This window comes from Halteromyces radiatus, assembly GCF_025201355.1.
Source record: "Halteromyces radiatus strain CBS 162.75 chromosome Unknown BX664scaffold_10, whole genome shotgun sequence".
Lineage (NCBI taxonomy): Eukaryota > Fungi > Mucoromycota > Mucoromycetes > Mucorales > Cunninghamellaceae > Halteromyces > Halteromyces radiatus.
Genome location: NW_026251696.1, coordinates 515,695 through 532,613, shown reverse-complemented (window position 1 = coordinate 532,613; position 16,919 = coordinate 515,695). Strand labels below are relative to the sequence as shown.

Here is a 16,919-nt window from a genome sequence, read left to right as displayed (position 1 = left end):
TTTATCACTTTTCCTTTTTTTTTTTCTCTCTCTCTCTCTCCTCTTCTCTTTCCTACATCCTCTTTTTTTTTTTTCTTTTGTGATCTTCTATTCAGTAGACCATCATAGAAGAGATCCATTCGCAAAAGAAAGAATAAAATATATATACGACCGTTATTGATGATGATGAATGAATACAACAACGGTATGACAGAGGATATCAATTATTATTATTCTTCTATGGATGATACTAGTGATGAAATTCATATGATGCAAGCTCAAGAAGCTAATGATTTTGCTCAATATGATCAAATGTATCAAGCACTCTATGATGATCCATCCATAGAACAAGATAATGAAATGATGTGGGAAGAAGAAGAAGAAGAAGAATTATACGACGTGGATCATGAAGTTGGTGATGATGATATGGATGAAGAAGAAGAACATGACGATTCTGCATTATTGCGATTGATTGTAGGTGTTCAGATGTATCTTGGTGAAACATCCTTCATTCATGATAAAAATGATACTCCTCTGTTGGATCTACAATATAAAATGTATACTTATATGAAACAACGGGCATTTGAACTTGGTATGGATACTTCCATGTTGCAATAATGAAATTTTTTTTTTCTTATTAGTCCCTATCATCCCTCTCTCCTTTTTTTTTTTTTTATATATGTTCTTATCCTCCCCCTTTATACATATTATATACATATTATTTACACACTTTATCTCATGTTTTTATCCTCACTTTCGTTCTTATATACATATCCCCATCCAGTATATTTTTACCCCCAGCCCATTCACTTTATATATGTGATTATCAAATACGTTAATCAATAATAAATAATAAATAATCATGATCAGTTTATTTATCTTGACTTTCCTTTTTTGGATGACCCTCTCTTTTTTTTTTTTTACCTCGTTGCACAAAAAGGGAAAATGTGGGGATGAAATCTTCCGTACCGTTTCGCCCGTTGAAAAATAAAAAAAGAACAATGGTTCTATTATAATAAAATAATTACTATAGTCAAGATGACTGGTATCGAGATACATCATCATGACAGTACAAAGAGAAAAAAAATAGGTGAATAAATAAAGGAATATGGAACATACAGATAGAACGTATCACCAAGGAAACAGTCTAAAGATATGTAAGGATAAGATAGTAGGATCTTTAACTTTTTTTTTTTCTTGTCCTTATCACATTCAGGTTCTCATATCTCATGATTATTCTGTTTAGGTTCAGGCTTATCGATGAAATAACAAGTCAGTTAATAATGTAAAGAAAAAAAATTTTTTTTTCACGGAAGGAGACTTCTTTATTAATATTGATCAGAAGAACTAAGGTCAACGTTTATTAAAAATATGGGGAAATGTTCGGAGAGTCAATCTTTTTCCCATTTTTTTTTTTTTGGTGGGAAGTTCCTTTTTTTTTTCTTTCTCTCTTTCTTTCTTTCTTTTTCTTTTTCTTTTTCTTTTTCGTTTGTTCCATACACGTCTCACGATGGATGAACAGGAATTGGATTCCATTTACAAACAAACATTATCTGACGAACTGGTTTACATGACGAAGAGTGCTATTCAAGAATATATTTCCACTTACCCTCATGCATTTGCTCTTGACGTTTTATATCCTCACCAACCTCGAGAAGAATTATCTGTTTTGATGGCCAAGATGACTCAATTGTATCAAGATATTACTCAACATTATATGAACAACCAAGTTTATTTCGACCATACTTGGGTAAACCTCAATAAAATATAAAAATGTATTTTTTTTTTTAATTTTAATTTTTTTAAGAGTAGCATTGGACACTTTTATGGCGACAACAATTATCTATAAAACATCTAGCAGAACAACATGGAAAAGATAAGGTGATCATGGCCATTCATCCTAGAGCAAGAACAGCTGTACGACATATGTTTGAACAAGATTTGGATGGTTATATGCAATGGTTCCCATGGAATTGGTTTTCCAACATGATATTTATTGGAGCTGGTGGATTTAGTGCTGTTTATAGTTGTGATATGAATCCTACTTTTGAAATTTTACAAACTACAAAAATGGCTTTGAAAATTGTGGATGATAAAGTACTCAACGAGGCAAGTTCCATAGATATGTAAATACATGGAAAATAATATTCATTTTTTTTTCTATATTTAGATTTCGGTGGAATCCAAAGTGTTTGCTCCATTGTTATTCCATGGATTGACAGTATGTGAAAGCACAGGCGATTTAATGATGGTGATGAAACTCAGCAATGATGGTAATTTGGAGGATCATATGCAGTTACTTCCGTTGGGCGATTTGGATTTGAAAACAATTACTGGTACTATTCTTCGTCTTGCTGCCAATCTAGCCGATCTTCACAATGCAGGACTTTGTCATCATAATGTCCATCCTCGTAATATTATATGTACGGACAGTGATTACTTTTTAGTGGATTATCGATATTCGACCGTAGCACAAGAATCCAGTTCTGTGATGGCATTGACCAAAGCTGTGTATGGCCGCCTTCCTTATGTGGCTCCCGAAGTACGACGTGGACAATATAGTCAGAAATCAGATATTTACAGCTTGGGCATTATTATTTGGCAACTCGTCAGTAAAGTCATTTTTCCTTCACCTGATGTTCTTTTGGAAGGCCACAACTATAAAAACAATCATGATGATGATGGTGATGATGATGATGATAGAAAGAAAGAACAAAGACGATGGCGAAGACCTGAATCTCATGTCTATCGAATTGATCCAGTTCCTGGTGTGCCTTCATGGTATACGAATCTTTATGTGGCTTGTTTGGAACCTTTACCTCAACATCGACCTACTGCTCAAGAAATATGTCAAGCATTACACCCGATTCATGAACAACTTGATTATTCCGTCCCACTTCCTCGGTCTGTCACTGAATACATCGTCGCTCGTCGTGCTGAAGTGGCGGATTTTTTACGTACTTATGCCAAACTCAAAGGTCTTGTTTCCGTCTCGGCTTCTCGTCTTTTTGCTCAGAATAGTCTTCCCTCCACTTTATCTTTTATTTTATTACCATATAACAAACTTCCCTTTTCCGCCATTTGGAACCCATTATAAATTAGTTATTTTACTTTATTTATTCACAAATAATAAAACAATCATTTTTGTATACTAAAAAAAACAAACTATTTTTTGATGGGTAAAGTACAATAAGTGGTATGATGATAAAAAGCAGAGAGACTTTGAACAATGGATTGGACATGAACCAATTGAAGATCGGAAGCACCAAGATGAAACGCACCATAATAATGGCCCTTGAGCTGTTGGGGTAAATCTTGTACCATCAATGCAGCAATGACAATGAAACTTGTATCCAAAGCACTTACATACTGAGTATCTGATAAGATCGTGCCATAAGCATCATCCAACACCACTTGACCAAGATCAGGGTAAGCTTCCTTCAATTGCGTTTTGACTCGTGTTGCATGTCGTTCATAAATAGTGTTGAACAATATTTCTCCTCTTTCTCGTCGTTCCGTCCTTCCCATCATACATCTATCATAAAAAAAAAAAAAGTGAGTGGAAAAAAAAATCAATGATATATATATACCTTTGTGAATGGCTAGGTAATTGTTGTTGTACATGGAAAGGAAGTGATGTATGAAGTTGAGTCAGAGCATTGATCACTTTGGGAAATCCAATAATAGGCACACTTTTGAAAATGCCATCCTTCAATCGTAATGCCACATCCACTTGATTATCTACATGTTGATAGAGAATTGGAATATCTTGAGATTGATTCAATGTTGTCATGACCACCGCCTACATTGAACACATCAAATATATACTCTTTTTAACAGAAATAAATAAATAAAAAAAATATAACTTACAGCTACAAGGTACCAAGATTCATCAAAGATACCTTTATACCGTAATGATAATTCAGAAAGTAATGCAGAGAGAGCCATAATAAAAAAAAATGCAGATGGAAAGAATTGTTACTTTTTGGATTTTGTTAAAAGTCAGACCATTGATATATTGAAAAAAAAAATCATAGTGTGCATTCTTTTGATTTATTTCTTTTATTCCGCAAAAAAAAGATAATACAAGAAATGGGAAATGTAAGTATTGGTGAGGGATTGAAGACGAGGAAACAGAACGTAAAAAAAAAAAAAAAAAATAAGATGGAATAGAGAGAGAGAGAGCAGCAGAAAAAAAAAAAAAGGTAAAAAAAAGACGAAAACACAGGGGGATAAAAACAAATCAAGTTTCAGTAGGAGAATCAGTTTGAGAAGCTAAGAAAAATAAAAAAAAAAAGATTAGAAAAAGAGATTTGATTCATATTGATATTCACATACGAGAGTTCATTTGTTCATGAGGTCGATTCATTGGAGGAGGAGGACCAGGAGAATAATGTGAAGGACTAGGATGATCTGCCATGACAGGACGTTGTTGTTGCATCATCACTGGTGTTCCCGAAGGAGGTGTCATCATATCAGGTGTATAGCGTACTGGCATGGATCCACCTATATAAAAAAAAAGATGAATATGATTTTTTTTTTTTTTTTTTTTTTTAGAAATTACCTGGTGAAGGATTGCCTTGATATTGATAAACTTGAGGAGGAGCACCATTAGGAGGTGGCATAGGTGATCTTTGAGGAGAAGAAAAACCTTGAGGAAATGGTGATCCATCTAATTTCAAAATAAAGATTACATCTTTTGTACATTAAAGATAAAGTTAAAACTTACGAGGTGAACCATTAGGCATTTGTGGACTATAACCACCACCATGATGCATGGGAGCAGCTGTGATTGGTACATTGGGCACAAACTAAAAAAAAAAAGAAAAAAAAAAAGTGTTGTTAGGATAAATAAATAAATAAAAAAATATCAATTATATACCTGTGGACTCATATAAGAAACATTTTGTTGTTGGACTGGAATAGCTGACATACCAGGAACATATTGCTATGATTAAAAAAAGTAAGAAAAAAAAAAGCTCTACATTTTCCTTTTTTATAAAGTACCTGATGATAACGATATTGAGGATAACCATAACCATAAGCAGGAGCAGGATAACCAGTAAAGACGCCTTCAGAATATTCACTGTATTGATGGAATTGGTGTCTATATTGACCTGAACCATATGGCCAAGTGGGACCTATGATAAAGTAGGGTCAACATCATATCATCGCTTTTATTTTTGATATACTTACCAATAGTGTTTGGTTTTTTATATTTTCCTTTTGTGAATGGTGCTTTGAACACTTCATCAATAGTGACAGGATCATTCAAATTACCCTTTTTCAATGATCGACCAGCAAATGTATTTGTATCATCCGTACTAGTTGTCAATTTTCCACCCTTCCAAAAAAAAAAAATAAAATAAAATAAAAATGAACACACAAAGATTTTCTTTTTTTTATGTTCACTTACAGGTACAAATACGGAAGCAGCAGCATTGGGTTTGAATTCAGATGCTTTGATATTGAACCTGAAAGAAGGTTTCTTGTCATTGGTATCAGTCTTAGAAGGAGAAGATGGTGCCTTTGTTGCTTGAGGAGTAGTATCAGGAGAAGAAGAAGATTTTTCACTAGGTTCAGAACCAGTAGCGGAAGAAGAAGTGGGTGATTTTTTTCCTTTGGCCAACAATGGCAACAAATCAGGCGGAACTGGGACGTTGAGCTTGAATGTTTGATGAAATTTCACTAAATCTGCCAATCGATCACTTTGTTCTTTTTTGTGTAATGCTTGTCGTTTGGCTTGTAGTTTATCCTTTTCGAGCATGGCAAATTGTCGGAATGTATTAGCAATTTCGGATTCAATGCGTTTGGGTGCTGCTTGTTTTTCAGTTGATTTCTATCATATAAAATGAAAAATTAGTTCTTCTTTTTTTTTTTTTTATTTCTCTTACCTTTTTGCCAGGTTCATTACGAGCAGAGGTATTGGTCAAAGTACCAGTAGTCAATTTATGAAGTGGACTATCAGGAGGTAAGTTGGAGAAACTTCCAGTTTGATCTTGAGGTTTTTGTTGTTGTAATTGTTTGCGAAGAGCAGGAGGGATATACACATTGGGATTGACATCACGTACAACTGCACCATAACGATCTTCTTCATCCATACCACTATCATCGGCCACTGTAATATTGCGTTCTTCAAGCATATGAGGATTATTTGTTGTTGACTATAAAAACAAAAATGAGAATATATAAACTTAATAAATTTTTTTTTTTTACCCTTTGAATTTCATTTGCTTTTTCAATAGCCCATTTTTCACGATCTTTGAAATCTGGTGCTGATCTATCCAATCGAGTTGTATATAATTCTTCATCAAAATCAGTTTTTAATCCAAATAACTTTTCATTTGCAGCAAATTGATCCCAAGAACCACCATCGTTATTTGATTCCAATTCACCTTCCAATGATTCAAATACACTTTCGGGTAATTCTGGATTCCATTTATGTAATTCACGTTCTTTGATTTCACCTTTTCCGCTAATATCCGTATCCGTCTTGAATGCTTAGCAAAAAAAAAAAAAAAAAAAAATAAAAAATTATTTAAATTGGTAAGTCTTTTTTTTTTTTTTTTTTTTTTATTAACTTACAATCTCTTTCATGACGAGAGATTTCCCCAGCAGTCAAATCAGTATCCATAGCATTGATTTCCACTAAATCCTTTGAAAAGATCAATAAAGCAGGTGAAACAGGGTAAGGACTTGATTTAGACTTGTCAGTAGGAGTATTAGGATCAAATATTTTGCGAGCTAAAGTCAATGATATACCAAGATCACCTTCTGTAGTAGCACCTTGAAAAATCCCTTCAAATTTGGTTCCATTGCGTACTGTTACTTGTACTTTACTTCCCTATGAACGGAAGAAAAAAAAAATAAGTTTTATATATATATATATTTTAATCTTTCTTACTTACATATAAATTGCCAAGTAAAAACAACATTCTATCATGTAAATGGTAGATCAATTCAGGATCTTCTACAACATTAGATGAGTTAAGTTGTTGATTGACAGTATGATAACCACGTCCTCCGTTTGTTGTTGGATTATTATTATTTGCTATCCATTTCTTATTCCCACGACTAGAATATCAATGTTAAATAATAATGTTTTTACATATTATCATTATAATATTACTTACTTTTGGTTTTGTTTTGAATGACTTGTATCTTGTTTTTTCCCTTGAGTTTTTGAACCAGTGTTGAAAGACATGATGTCAAAATATATTGTAAATAAAAAAGTAAGTTGGTTTTTTTTTTGGGGGGAAAAGGGTGAAAAATAATAATAAAAAAAAAGGGGGATTGAAGTGAAAGAAAGAAAAGGAGTAAGAAGATTGGAAAAAAAAAAGGAAGATCACAAAGAAAAAGAAAGAGTCAAAAAGAAAAAAAAAAGATATACAATAAAAGAAAAAAGAAAAAAAAAAGAAAAATAACTAACTAAAAGGAAGATATATATAATAGAAACCGGTCCAAGTGAATGGCCATGTATATACTTGGAAAAAAAAAAGAAAAAGAAAAAGGGAAAAGGGCGAAAAAAAAAAGTGCGAGGTTTTTCTTTGTCAAGAAAAAACATCCACCCCGTCAGTCAGTCAAGGCAAGACAATGTAGACGGTTACAGTTTTCATACTCCGTCTATTCTACCCTCATTGATTGTAAGCAGCCTTTTTATTTTAATTTATGATATATGAATTCTATATATTATTTTATGACATATAATGATTGGATGATTGATTTGATTTAATAGAATAATCATCATTATTTGATAGCTTCAATGTAACAATATAAAAGACACTTTTTTTTACTTTTTCTTTCTTTCTTTCTTCTACAAAAAAAAAAAAAGCCAATTGCTTGTTTTGGCCGCTTCCTTATTAGTGTCTTCTTCTTTCTGTCTTGCTGTGCCTCTGGTTATCTGTCTTCCTTGCTGTTTCGATATTTTTTTTTTTTTTTACCATTATGATATTTATACTATCCCATTTGCGTCGCGTACATCCTGGATGGGTTGATACGTGGTGACCGACCTTTAGACCCGGAGGATTTTTTTTTTATTTTTTTTTTTTGGTAAGTGCACATATACAAATAATATTTAGTTGATGCTAACCATTTTTCCATTTCTTTTTTTCAAACACCGGAATGGGAGGGACGAAATACGTCGATGCACACAATAATATATTTCATTATCATCATCATATCAATGAATACTATGAATGAAAAAATGAATATCCTTAAAAGGAAGCAATATTCTTATATTGATAACTTTATTAAACATGTCAATCATCGATTGTTCAATGGGAAAAAAAAAGAAAAGATAATTCTTAGAAAAGATTGCTAATAGAATCAAATTGAGAGGATATTATATATATTGGGTATTTCTTCAATGGGATGATCACTACCAATAAAAGAACATTTTGAAATCTCAAATTTTCAAAGTACGCATTTTTTTTTTTTTTTGAAAAAAAGAGGACCTTCTTTTCATAGCCAAGCCACTCTAATGGCATCTCTCCAAAAAAAGAAGAAAAAAAAAATTCAGCAACTTTTTTTTTTTTTTTCCTTTTCCCTCCCTTTTTTGTTGGAATCGTTTGACACTTCTTTTTTTTTTAAATTGATCATTTCAAACATTCATCATGGTAAAATATATATTCTATTTATTAGTTGTTTATTTATTCATAATAATATATATTTTTTAGGTCAACTACGTGTTATTCGAAACAGCTTCAGGCTATGCATTATTTGAACGTTTACAATCTGAAGAAATCGGTTCCAAACTTGCTCAAGTTCAAGAAACTGTACTCGATTTAGCAAAGTTTGGTCAAATGATCAAACTAAAGTCATTCTCACCTTTCAAAAGTGCTGCTGATGCTTTAGAAAATGCTAACGACGTTTCTGAAGGTAAAACGAGAAAAAACAAACATTGAATATATTATAACTATCTATTGTTATAATAGGTATTGTGAATGATTCTTTAAAGGCTTTCTTGGAAATGAATCTTCCCAAGGCTGGTAAGAAGAACAAGGTTGAACTTGGTGTAGCTGATCGTAACTTGGCTGGTGCTATCAAGGGTGAACTTGGTGTTGAATGTAGCACTGATGAAATTGTTCAAGAATTGGTGCGTGGTATTCGTCTTTGGGCTGATAAATTATTGTCTCAATTGAAGGAAGGTGATCTGGAAAAGGCTCAACTTGGTCTTGGTCATAGTTATTCTCGTGCAAAGGTCAAGTTCAATGTCAATCGTTCCGACAATATGATCATTCAAGCTATTGCTCTTTTGGATCAAATGGATAAAGATGTCAACACATTTGCTATGCGTGTCAGGTAAAAACTCAGTTGATGAATGGATTGATGGGCAGATTAAAATTTATTTTTTTTTTTTTTGTAGAGAATGGTATTCATGGCATTTTCCTGAACTTGTCAAGATTGTGAATGATAATTATAAATATGCCAAACTTGTCAAGGTGATCAAAAATAAATCTGATTTATCTGAAGAACATTTGGAAGCTATGGAAGAAATTTTGGAAGGAGATGAAACTACCGCCAAACAAATCCTTGATGCTGCTCGTGCTTCGATGGGTACAGATATTTCTCCTATCGATATGATCAACATTCAAAACTTCGCTGACCGTGTTATTAGCTTGGCTGATTATCGCAAGAACCTTCACAACTATCTCATTTCCAAGATGTCTCATGTCGCTCCCAATTTGGCTGCTCTTATTGGTGAAATTGTTGGTGCTCGTTTGATCTCTCAAGCTGGTTCTTTAACTAATTTATCTAAATATCCTGCTTCCACATTGCAAATCTTGGGTGCTGAAAAGGCTCTTTTCCGTGCTTTGAAGACAAAGGGTAACACTCCCAAGTATGGTTTAATCTATCATTCTTCTTTCATTGGTCGTGCTGGTGCAAAGAACAAGGGTCGTATTTCTCGATATCTTGCCAATAAATGTACTATTGCTTCTCGTATTGATTGTTTCACTGGTAAGTTTGATTATAAGTTTAATTAATTTATATATCTAATTTCTTTTTTTATTTATTTAATTAGAAACTCCTTCTGATAAATTTGGTCAAGCTTTGAAAGCTCAAGTAGAAGAACGTCTCAAGTTCTTTGATAGTGGTGCTACTCCTGAAAAGAATGCTGATGTGATGAAACGTGTGATTGATTCTCTTGGTGATCTTGATGAAGATGAAATCCATGAAGAACCTGTTATTACCAAGAAACGAGTAGCTGAAGAAGAAGTTGAACAAGAAACCAAGCCTGCTAAGAAGGCGAAGAAGGAAAAGAAAGAGAAGAAGGATAAAAAGGACAAGAAGGACAAGAAGGAAAAGAAAGAAAAGAAGGAAAAGAAAGAAAAAAAGGAAAAGAAGTAGATATTATGCATTTTAGTTATAGAAAAATTCAATGAAAAACATGTTTATAATAAAAATATTTTGAAAATTTGACAAAAAAAAAAAACATGATATACATATGCAGAATGAATTTAGATAAAGCAAAAAAAAGTGATTTGAATTTGTGTAACACTTTCTTACTTGATTGTTCACTATGAAAACCTTATGAAGAATTTTAGATGGAGTACAAAAAAAAAAAAAGAAAAATACCAATTACCTTGCTCTATGTTAGGGTACGGTTGAAAATGATGATGATTTGTTTAATGTTGAAGATGGCTATAATGGTTGTTTTCAGTGAGCTTCAATACGATAATGATTCAGATGATGAACAAGGGAAGAAGAGAATGATTTTTTAAACAATGATGATGTCCCAAAGTGCATCCAAAAATAGAAAGGTAAGGTTGTATGCATATCGACAATCTTTGCCTGAAAGGAAGGGTTGGTGTATTTCAATGTCCGCAGAAGCGAGCGGTTTGGGGGGGGGGTAATGAAAGCAGGATTGGTGTGTCCAATTGATTGAATCTTCCTCTCAAAACTATCTTAACGTAAGTAACCCCATCCATCCATCCATCCATCCATCCATGTATCTCATTCTTTTTATGTTACCTATATTTTCCTTCATTATAGATGCCTCCCAAGTTCGATCCCAGTGAGGTTAAGATCATTTACCTTCGCGCCACCGGTAAAGACCTTTTTTAAAATAAAAATGACGAACCTTGACAGTAATTACATGCACGATTCAATCCAACAACGAGAGACGGATACGACAAAAAAAAAAAAAAGGACATTGACTAATGGATTTATTGATTTATTATTTATATAGGTGGTGAAGTTGGTGCTTCCAGTGCTCTTGGTAAGAACAAAAAAAAAAACTTAAATTTTCTTCTTTTCATCATCTTGATAAACTGAACTTTATTATTATTATTATTATTATTATTATTATTAAGCTCCCAAGATCGGTCCTCTCGGTCTTTCTCCCAAGAAGGTGGGTGAAGATATCGCCAAGGGTACCAAGGAATGGAAAGGTCTTCGTGTCACTGTTCAATTGACCATTCAAAACCGTCAAGCTCAAGTGTCTGTTGTGCCCTCTGCTTCCTCTTTGGTCATCAAGGCTTTGAAGGAACCTCCACGAGACCGCAAGAAGGAAAAGAACAGTAAGTTATTACAATGAGTGATAAGGAAGTCTTAACATTCTTTTTTATATATATAGTCAAGCATAGTGGTAACATCACTTTGGATGATGTGATTGAAATTGCCCGTACCATGCGTTACAAGTCTTATGCTCGTGAACTTTCTGGCACTGTCAAGGTAATTGAAATGAAAAAATCATTTTCATATATCAACCGAGAATGTAACAACTGATTTTTTTTTTTTACGAGTAGGAAATCTTAGGTACTGCTCAATCAGTGGGTTGTACTGTGGATGGACAAAACCCTCAAGATATTTGCAAGGCCATTGATGCTGGTGAAGTTGAAATCCCTGTAAGTGGATAAACTCATTGCATATATATATATATATATATTAATTGATGAATCATATATTGACTCTCTCTTTTTTTTTTATTTTTATTTTTATTACACCATATAGGAAAAATAGATGCTATCTCATTACCTTTGATGAAATAAACAATTCGCAGCTCGTTCTGTTTTCTTTTCATTTTATTAGTTTTTATATTTTTTTATGCTAGTTTTCAATTTGTGTATTTATTGGATGAATGGGACGATGATGATGGGATCTTATGTCACCGAATTGTCCTATTTCCTAAGAGAATTTATCAATGATACCGGTCATAAACAACTCTGATGTATATCAGTGGGATATATTATTCAAGATATTTACATGGAGAAAACTTGTCTACCCATCATTTTTGTTGTTCATACGGAAATTAAAAATAAATACGTATGATTAGAATCGTATTATTTTCTATTTTTTTTTTTTTTTTGTTTTAATCAAAGTTTGTAACTTTATATGAATGGTGATAATGTGATAAACGTTAGGGAATACAATCAAAAAAATGAAAAAGTACCTGATGATGTTTGACAAAGATTTGTTCTCCTGACAGCTTGGTTCTCACCCCTTTGACATTCAAACCCAGTCATCTTATCTTTTTGGTATCTTTTTTACTTATTTTATCTATTTTTTTTTTTTTTTTTCATTTCTTCCTTTTTCTTTTTCTTTTTTCCTTTAGTAATACAATTCAATGAATTATCATTCTGTGGCCGATATAGAAAAGGCCTCCACAAAAGGAAATTTATCAAGTCATAATCGATCAAGACGATGGGCAAGTCAATGGATTGTCATTGGGACAAGTACTTTGGCACTATGTCTTGTTTGTTTCAAGTTATCTCTTCCTTTGATTGCAGCCTCTCCTTTCCCTAGTGACAATAATACAAAGACTTCCGAATCATGGAAAGGTCAACTTATAAAAGGTACCCATGGAGCTGTAGCGGTTGAAACAGAAGAATGTTCAAATGTTGGTGTGGAAAGTAAGTTAGTCATGACGATCTAATCTATGAATTAGAAAGAACTCATTCAATACTTTGTTTCATTGAATAGTTTTGCGTCGAGGAGGTAATGCTGTTGACTCTGCTCTTGCTTCAACTCTTTGTATAGGTGTGATGAACAACTTTGCTACTGGTAAGCCTGTTTAATGAATAGAGGACTAGTACGTTGCTAATTCTTTTTTTTTTCTATTTTCTGTATAGGTATTGGAGGGTATGTTATGGAATCAAGACATCAAAAATCGTCATACTGACCAAGGATGGCGTGATAGAAAATGATACTTACTATCTTTTTTTTTTTTTTTTTTTTTTTTTTTTTTTTTTAGTGGAGGATTTATGTTAATTCGATCACCCAATGGTACTTTTGAATTCATTGATTTTCGGGAAACAGCACCTCAAGCTTCTACTCAAAATATGTTTGTGGATGATCCATTACTTGCTCAACGTGGCGGTCTAGCCATCGGTGTTCCGTATGTTCCTTGTTTCATTGGTTTTTTCAATTGATTCGATATGATCGTGATTACTAACGCTTTCTTTTTTTTTTTTTTTAGTGGTGAAATCAGGGGATTGGAATTGGCTCACAACCGGTAATAATAATAATGGGGAAAGCATTTTGCGGAAAAGCATTGGTTCTCGGAGACAGAAAGTGACATCTCATGTGATCTCTACTGACCTTTCTTTTTCCATATATAGACATGGTGCATTACCTTGGGCAGATCTATTCAAACCTGCGATCGAACTTGCGAGAAATGGCTTTAAAACAACAAGATATTTGCATGAAAAGCTTTTGGTAAAAAAAAAAAAAAAACAATAATTTTTTTTTTCAATATTAGTAAATGCTATTTTAATTAGAAAGCAGAGCCTTGGATTTTAGAAAAATCAGAATGGAAAGATATATATGCACCTCAAGGAAGAGCTGCTCAACCTGGTGAAATCATTAAACGTCCTACTTTGGCAAAAACATTAGAAATCATTGCTAATGAAGGTGCCAATGCATTCTATGAGGTAAGGATATATATATAAATAATAAGTTAGTTCTAATAAGCATTCAATGGATAGGGTCCTATTGCTGAATCTATGATTAAGACCATCCAACAGGCTGGAGGGATCATGACTTTGGACGACTTGCGAAATTACAAACCACTCATCAGACCTACCATCAGTACATATTATCACGGTACAAAAATCACTACTTGTTCAGCACCTACTAGTGGTCCCATTCTACTGAGTATGCTCAACATTCTAGAAAGATATAGTCTTCATACACTTGGTCGGATTGGTGTCAATATTCATAGACTGGTAGAAGCCATGAAATTTGGTTATGCTTTCCGTACTGAATTTGGAGATCCTGATTTTACTCATTTGGAAGATCGTTATCAAGAAGTGATTACCAAAGATTGGGCTTCAAAAGCACGAGCAAATATATCCGATGTAAATTGATAAAAAAAAAAGAAAAAAAATCCTATTTTGTATACTCATTTTTTCTTTTTTCTTTTTCTTTTAGTATGAAACTCACTCTCCACTTTATTATCAACCCAAATATGATCATATTGACAATCATGGCACAATGCATCTTACTGTGGTGGATGAAAACGATGGTGTGGTGGCCTTAACTTCCACTGTCAATTTGTTATTTGGTTCTCGTGTGATGGATCCAGAAACAGGCATTATTTTCAATGATGAAATGGATGATTTTTCTATTCCTGGTCAACCCAATGATTTTGGTTTATATCCAGCTGTTTACAATTATGTTGGTAAATATATATAAAATAAAAAAAAAAAATGAATACACTTCTTATTATTTTTTTTCTTTTTTTTTTTTAGCTCCTGGAAAACGACCTCTTTCTTCAATTACACCTACTATTGTCGAACAAGATGGTAAATTTGAATTTGCTCTTGGTGGTTCTGGTGGTTCACAAATCGCTACAGCAAGTTTAAATGTAAGTGAGATCAAAAAAAATTCAAAAGCAGGGAAATTTAAACCATTTTTTTTTTTTCGTAGGTGTTATTGAATATATTAGATTTTGATATGGACCTTTACAAAGCTATAGAATCACCTCGTGTTCATCATCAATTAATGCCCAATCGTGTAGGCTTGGAACAAGGATTTGAAGATGAACTCATCCATGCATTAGAAACTCGAGATCATCAAGTAAGCATTTTATAATTTGAAATTTTCCTTTACTTATTCTTGTTTTCTTGTAGGTTTACACCTTGACAAGAAATATGACTATATCGGCTGTACAAGCTGTTCGACGATTATCTGATGGTGTTGTTCATGCTGCCTCTGATCCAAGAAAATATGGTCTTGCCTCTGCTTATTGATTTTCGTTTTTATTTTGTATTTTATTATTATGATTTTTTTTTCTATTCTAGATAGATACAATTTTTTTTTGTCACATAATATACACCTTATCTATTTTTTTGACACCCATCCTCCAGGCAATTCTTTTTTTTTTTTTTATAAAATTGAGAAGGTAGACCATGTGACAAAAAGGAAATGGATTGAATTCAAAAGGGAAGAATTTTTTATTGATAATGATTGGAAGAGAATGAAATAGCAAGAATAGATATATCTGTGTAAGAGACAGAGAAAAAAAAATTAATCAGCCTTGGGAAATAGAGATAAAGTGCACTGTGATACAGAAAAAAAAAAGATGAACAAAATTTTGATAAATGTTTATCCAGAGGATGAATGACGAGCCTTGACAGTAGCATCATGAATAGAAGTATTGGAAAGATGAAATGCAGGTTTACGTCTTGGAAGACCAATTGGATTGTACACTGGGAGTTCGTACTAAATAGATATAAAAAATAAGTCCATCTTTTTTTTTTTTTTTTTTTTTTTTTTTTTGTTTACCTTGATTCCTTTATCCATTGCTTTTCGTTTTTCCATCAAAGATTCCATTCGAATGATACGACCCATATATAAATAGTGTTGTTTTTCTTCAGGCCAAGGATCAGGATCATTAGGATCCAGATCACATTCATGATGAAGGGGTGGCGGTTTGATCGTGTTATGTTGATAGATAATAGATGATGTGGTGGTCAATGTTGGCAAATGACACTTTTCCGCTGCAACGATGGCTGCCGTCAAAGCATGTCCTCTCTGTTCACGTTCAAGACCATCTTGTTGCCAATGTTGATGTCGTTCCTTATGATGTTGCTCCTTGTCGTGTTGTTGTTGATCCAGAATCCATTGACGTCGTTCAGATAAAGTCGCATCGTCCTTTTGCTTCTGTTGTTGGAATTGCTGGCGTCGTTCGTTGATGCGACGGGCCTTGATCTTTTGTCGTTGTACTTTACCAAATTGATATCTGTGTTGCGTCATGGACACTGGTTTATTTTTTGATCCATTTTTTTGTTTGTTTTTATCCTTAGGTTGACTATATAATATATAAAAAAAAAGAATCAGAAAAAAAAAAGAGGAACTTGCATTGATGTCATGGATTTTTTTTTTTTTTTTTTTTACTTTTTAATTGATGGATCATGGGGCGATGTTTCAGAGGAAATAGCTTCGTCATCATCACTGATATTTGTTGAATCCCTTGTTGTAGAACCGTTGGTTTGGTATAAATTCCTATCACCTTTGAAAGTGTCATTTTCATTAATCGTAGTTTCCTGCTCTTTCAAATGCTTTGTGTCTCCTTGTCGTTGTGTCGATGAACCTGAATTTGTTTTGTTTATCTTGTCGATTGCCGTTCCTGTCATGGTTTGTGTTGTACTGGAGTCATTCAGATGTTGACTCATGTCGACTGATCGCAAATGAACAAAAAATGTTATTCAGTAATAAGAAATTAGGTAGATATGACTGGTGTATGTTGGCGTTTTATGAGAAACTATTTTATATCAAAAAAAAAAGAAAAAGAAAAAGAAAGAAAACAATGAAAATAATCACCAAAAAGGTTGTTCTTTCTTTGACGGGGACTGAATCTTTTTTTTTTTTTTTTGCATGATCAAAGACATTTTCAAATAGCACCACATTGACAACTTTTTTTTTTTTATCAAATAGTTTATTCTTGTGTAGTAGGAGTTCTAATAATAAAAAAAAGGAATTAATATTTCTCCTATCTT

At 33.0% G+C, this 16,919-nt stretch overlaps 8 protein-coding genes across 8 annotated transcripts; 5 read left to right on the top strand and 3 right to left on the bottom strand.

Moving 5' to 3' along the window:
• The first annotated feature begins 5 nt into the window (after positions 1-5).
• On the top strand, positions 6-863 carry BX664DRAFT_342821 (uncharacterized protein). The gene has a single exon (XM_051547216.1). The coding sequence runs from the start codon at positions 160-162 to the stop codon at positions 595-597; it is 438 nt and encodes a 145-aa protein (XP_051396349.1). The 5' UTR covers positions 6-159; the 3' UTR covers positions 598-863.
• Positions 864-1,453: 590 nt separating this feature from the next.
• Positions 1,454-3,119, top strand: BX664DRAFT_342820 (kinase-like domain-containing protein). Its single transcript, XM_051547215.1, has 3 exons — positions 1,454-1,729; positions 1,792-2,088; positions 2,150-3,119. Exons 1-3 carry the CDS (start codon positions 1,490-1,492, stop codon positions 3,074-3,076), a joined length of 1,464 nt encoding a protein of 487 aa, XP_051396348.1. The 5' UTR covers positions 1,454-1,489; the 3' UTR covers positions 3,077-3,119.
• Positions 3,120-3,122: 3 nt separating this feature from the next.
• On the bottom strand, positions 3,123-3,938 carry BX664DRAFT_342818 (uncharacterized protein). The gene is made up of 3 exons (XM_051547214.1): positions 3,850-3,938; positions 3,570-3,781; positions 3,123-3,514 (listed from the first exon to the last, which is right to left on the bottom strand). Exons 1-3 carry the CDS (start codon positions 3,925-3,927, stop codon positions 3,145-3,147), a joined length of 660 nt encoding a protein of 219 aa, XP_051396347.1. The 5' UTR covers positions 3,928-3,938; the 3' UTR covers positions 3,123-3,144.
• A 79-nt stretch (positions 3,939-4,017) lies between these two features.
• On the bottom strand, positions 4,018-6,914 carry BX664DRAFT_369255 (LsmAD domain-containing protein; the record flags this gene model as incomplete). Its single annotated transcript, XM_051548607.1, has 11 exons — positions 4,018-4,485; positions 4,544-4,651; positions 4,709-4,790; positions 4,862-4,927; positions 4,987-5,120; positions 5,176-5,323; positions 5,396-5,818; positions 5,874-6,143; positions 6,196-6,479; positions 6,565-6,823; positions 6,888-6,914. The coding sequence occupies 11 exons, from the start codon at positions 6,912-6,914 to the stop codon at positions 4,310-4,312; spliced, it is 1,977 nt and encodes a 658-aa protein (XP_051396346.1). The 3' UTR covers positions 4,018-4,309.
• Positions 6,915-8,507: 1,593 nt separating this feature from the next.
• BX664DRAFT_303665 (uncharacterized protein) lies at positions 8,508-10,326 on the top strand (the record flags this gene model as incomplete). The annotated part of the gene is made up of 5 exons (XM_051542492.1): positions 8,508-8,594; positions 8,655-8,856; positions 8,913-9,279; positions 9,344-9,936; positions 10,001-10,326. Exons 1-5 carry the CDS (start codon positions 8,592-8,594, stop codon positions 10,324-10,326), a joined length of 1,491 nt encoding a protein of 496 aa, XP_051396345.1. The 5' UTR covers positions 8,508-8,591.
• A 645-nt stretch (positions 10,327-10,971) lies between these two features.
• BX664DRAFT_342809 (60S ribosomal protein L12) lies at positions 10,972-12,002 on the top strand (the record flags this gene model as incomplete). The annotated part of the gene is made up of 6 exons (XM_051547213.1): positions 10,972-11,026; positions 11,168-11,197; positions 11,292-11,498; positions 11,555-11,652; positions 11,727-11,825; positions 11,932-12,002. The coding sequence occupies 6 exons, from the start codon at positions 10,972-10,974 to the stop codon at positions 11,938-11,940; spliced, it is 498 nt and encodes a 165-aa protein (XP_051396344.1). The 3' UTR covers positions 11,941-12,002.
• A 487-nt stretch (positions 12,003-12,489) lies between these two features.
• Positions 12,490-15,288, top strand: BX664DRAFT_342804 (gamma-glutamyltransferase). The gene is made up of 10 exons (XM_051547212.1): positions 12,490-12,830; positions 12,901-12,981; positions 13,050-13,059; positions 13,172-13,315; positions 13,397-13,432; positions 13,539-13,635; positions 13,698-13,850; positions 13,905-14,276; positions 14,350-14,599; positions 14,670-15,288. Exons 1-10 carry the CDS (start codon positions 12,545-12,547, stop codon positions 14,855-14,857), a joined length of 1,617 nt encoding a protein of 538 aa, XP_051396343.1. The 5' UTR covers positions 12,490-12,544; the 3' UTR covers positions 14,858-15,288.
• A 200-nt stretch (positions 15,289-15,488) lies between these two features.
• On the bottom strand, positions 15,489-16,614 carry BX664DRAFT_389194 (uncharacterized protein). Its single transcript, XM_051549525.1, has 3 exons — positions 16,318-16,614; positions 15,706-16,231; positions 15,489-15,642 (listed from the first exon to the last, which is right to left on the bottom strand). The coding sequence occupies exons 1-3, from the start codon at positions 16,593-16,595 to the stop codon at positions 15,526-15,528; spliced, it is 921 nt and encodes a 306-aa protein (XP_051396342.1). The 5' UTR covers positions 16,596-16,614; the 3' UTR covers positions 15,489-15,525.
• Positions 16,615-16,919: the final 305 nt, after the last annotated feature.

Bases quoted from the DNA above. Each gene is read 5' to 3' on its own strand.
- BX664DRAFT_342804 (XM_051547212.1), top strand. From the start codon at position 12,545: ATGAATTATCATTCTGTGGCCGATATAGAAAAGGCCTCCACAAAAGGA. The intron at 13,316-13,396 runs GTATGTTCCTTG...TTTTTTTTTTAG, and splicing joins GGTCTAGCCATCGGTGTTCC to TGGTGAAATCAGGGGATTGG. The intron at 13,433-13,538 runs GTAATAATAATA...TTCCATATATAG, and splicing joins TTGGAATTGGCTCACAACCG to ACATGGTGCATTACCTTGGG.
- BX664DRAFT_342820 (XM_051547215.1), top strand. From the start codon at position 1,490: ATGGATGAACAGGAATTGGATTCCATTTACAAACAAACATTATCTGAC. The intron at 1,730-1,791 runs GTAAACCTCAAT...TTTTAAGAGTAG, and splicing joins TTTATTTCGACCATACTTGG to CATTGGACACTTTTATGGCG. The intron at 2,089-2,149 runs GCAAGTTCCATA...TTCTATATTTAG, and splicing joins ATGATAAAGTACTCAACGAG to ATTTCGGTGGAATCCAAAGT.
- BX664DRAFT_342821 (XM_051547216.1), top strand. From the start codon at position 160: ATGATGATGAATGAATACAACAACGGTATGACAGAGGATATCAATTAT.
- BX664DRAFT_389194 (XM_051549525.1), bottom strand. From the start codon at position 16,595: ATGAGTCAACATCTGAATGACTCCAGTACAACACAAACCATGACAGGA. The intron at 16,232-16,317 runs GTAAAAAAAAAA...TATATTATATAG, and splicing joins CATGATCCATCAATTAAAAA to TCAACCTAAGGATAAAAACA. The intron at 15,643-15,705 runs GTAAACAAAAAA...ATATCTATTTAG, and splicing joins CAATGGATAAAGGAATCAAG to TACGAACTCCCAGTGTACAA.
- BX664DRAFT_342818 (XM_051547214.1), bottom strand. From the start codon at position 3,927: ATGGCTCTCTCTGCATTACTTTCTGAATTATCATTACGGTATAAAGGT. The intron at 3,782-3,849 runs GTAAGTTATATT...TGTTCAATGTAG, and splicing joins AATCTTGGTACCTTGTAGCT to GCGGTGGTCATGACAACATT. The intron at 3,515-3,569 runs GTATATATATAT...TTTTTATGATAG, and splicing joins TTACCTAGCCATTCACAAAG to ATGTATGATGGGAAGGACGG.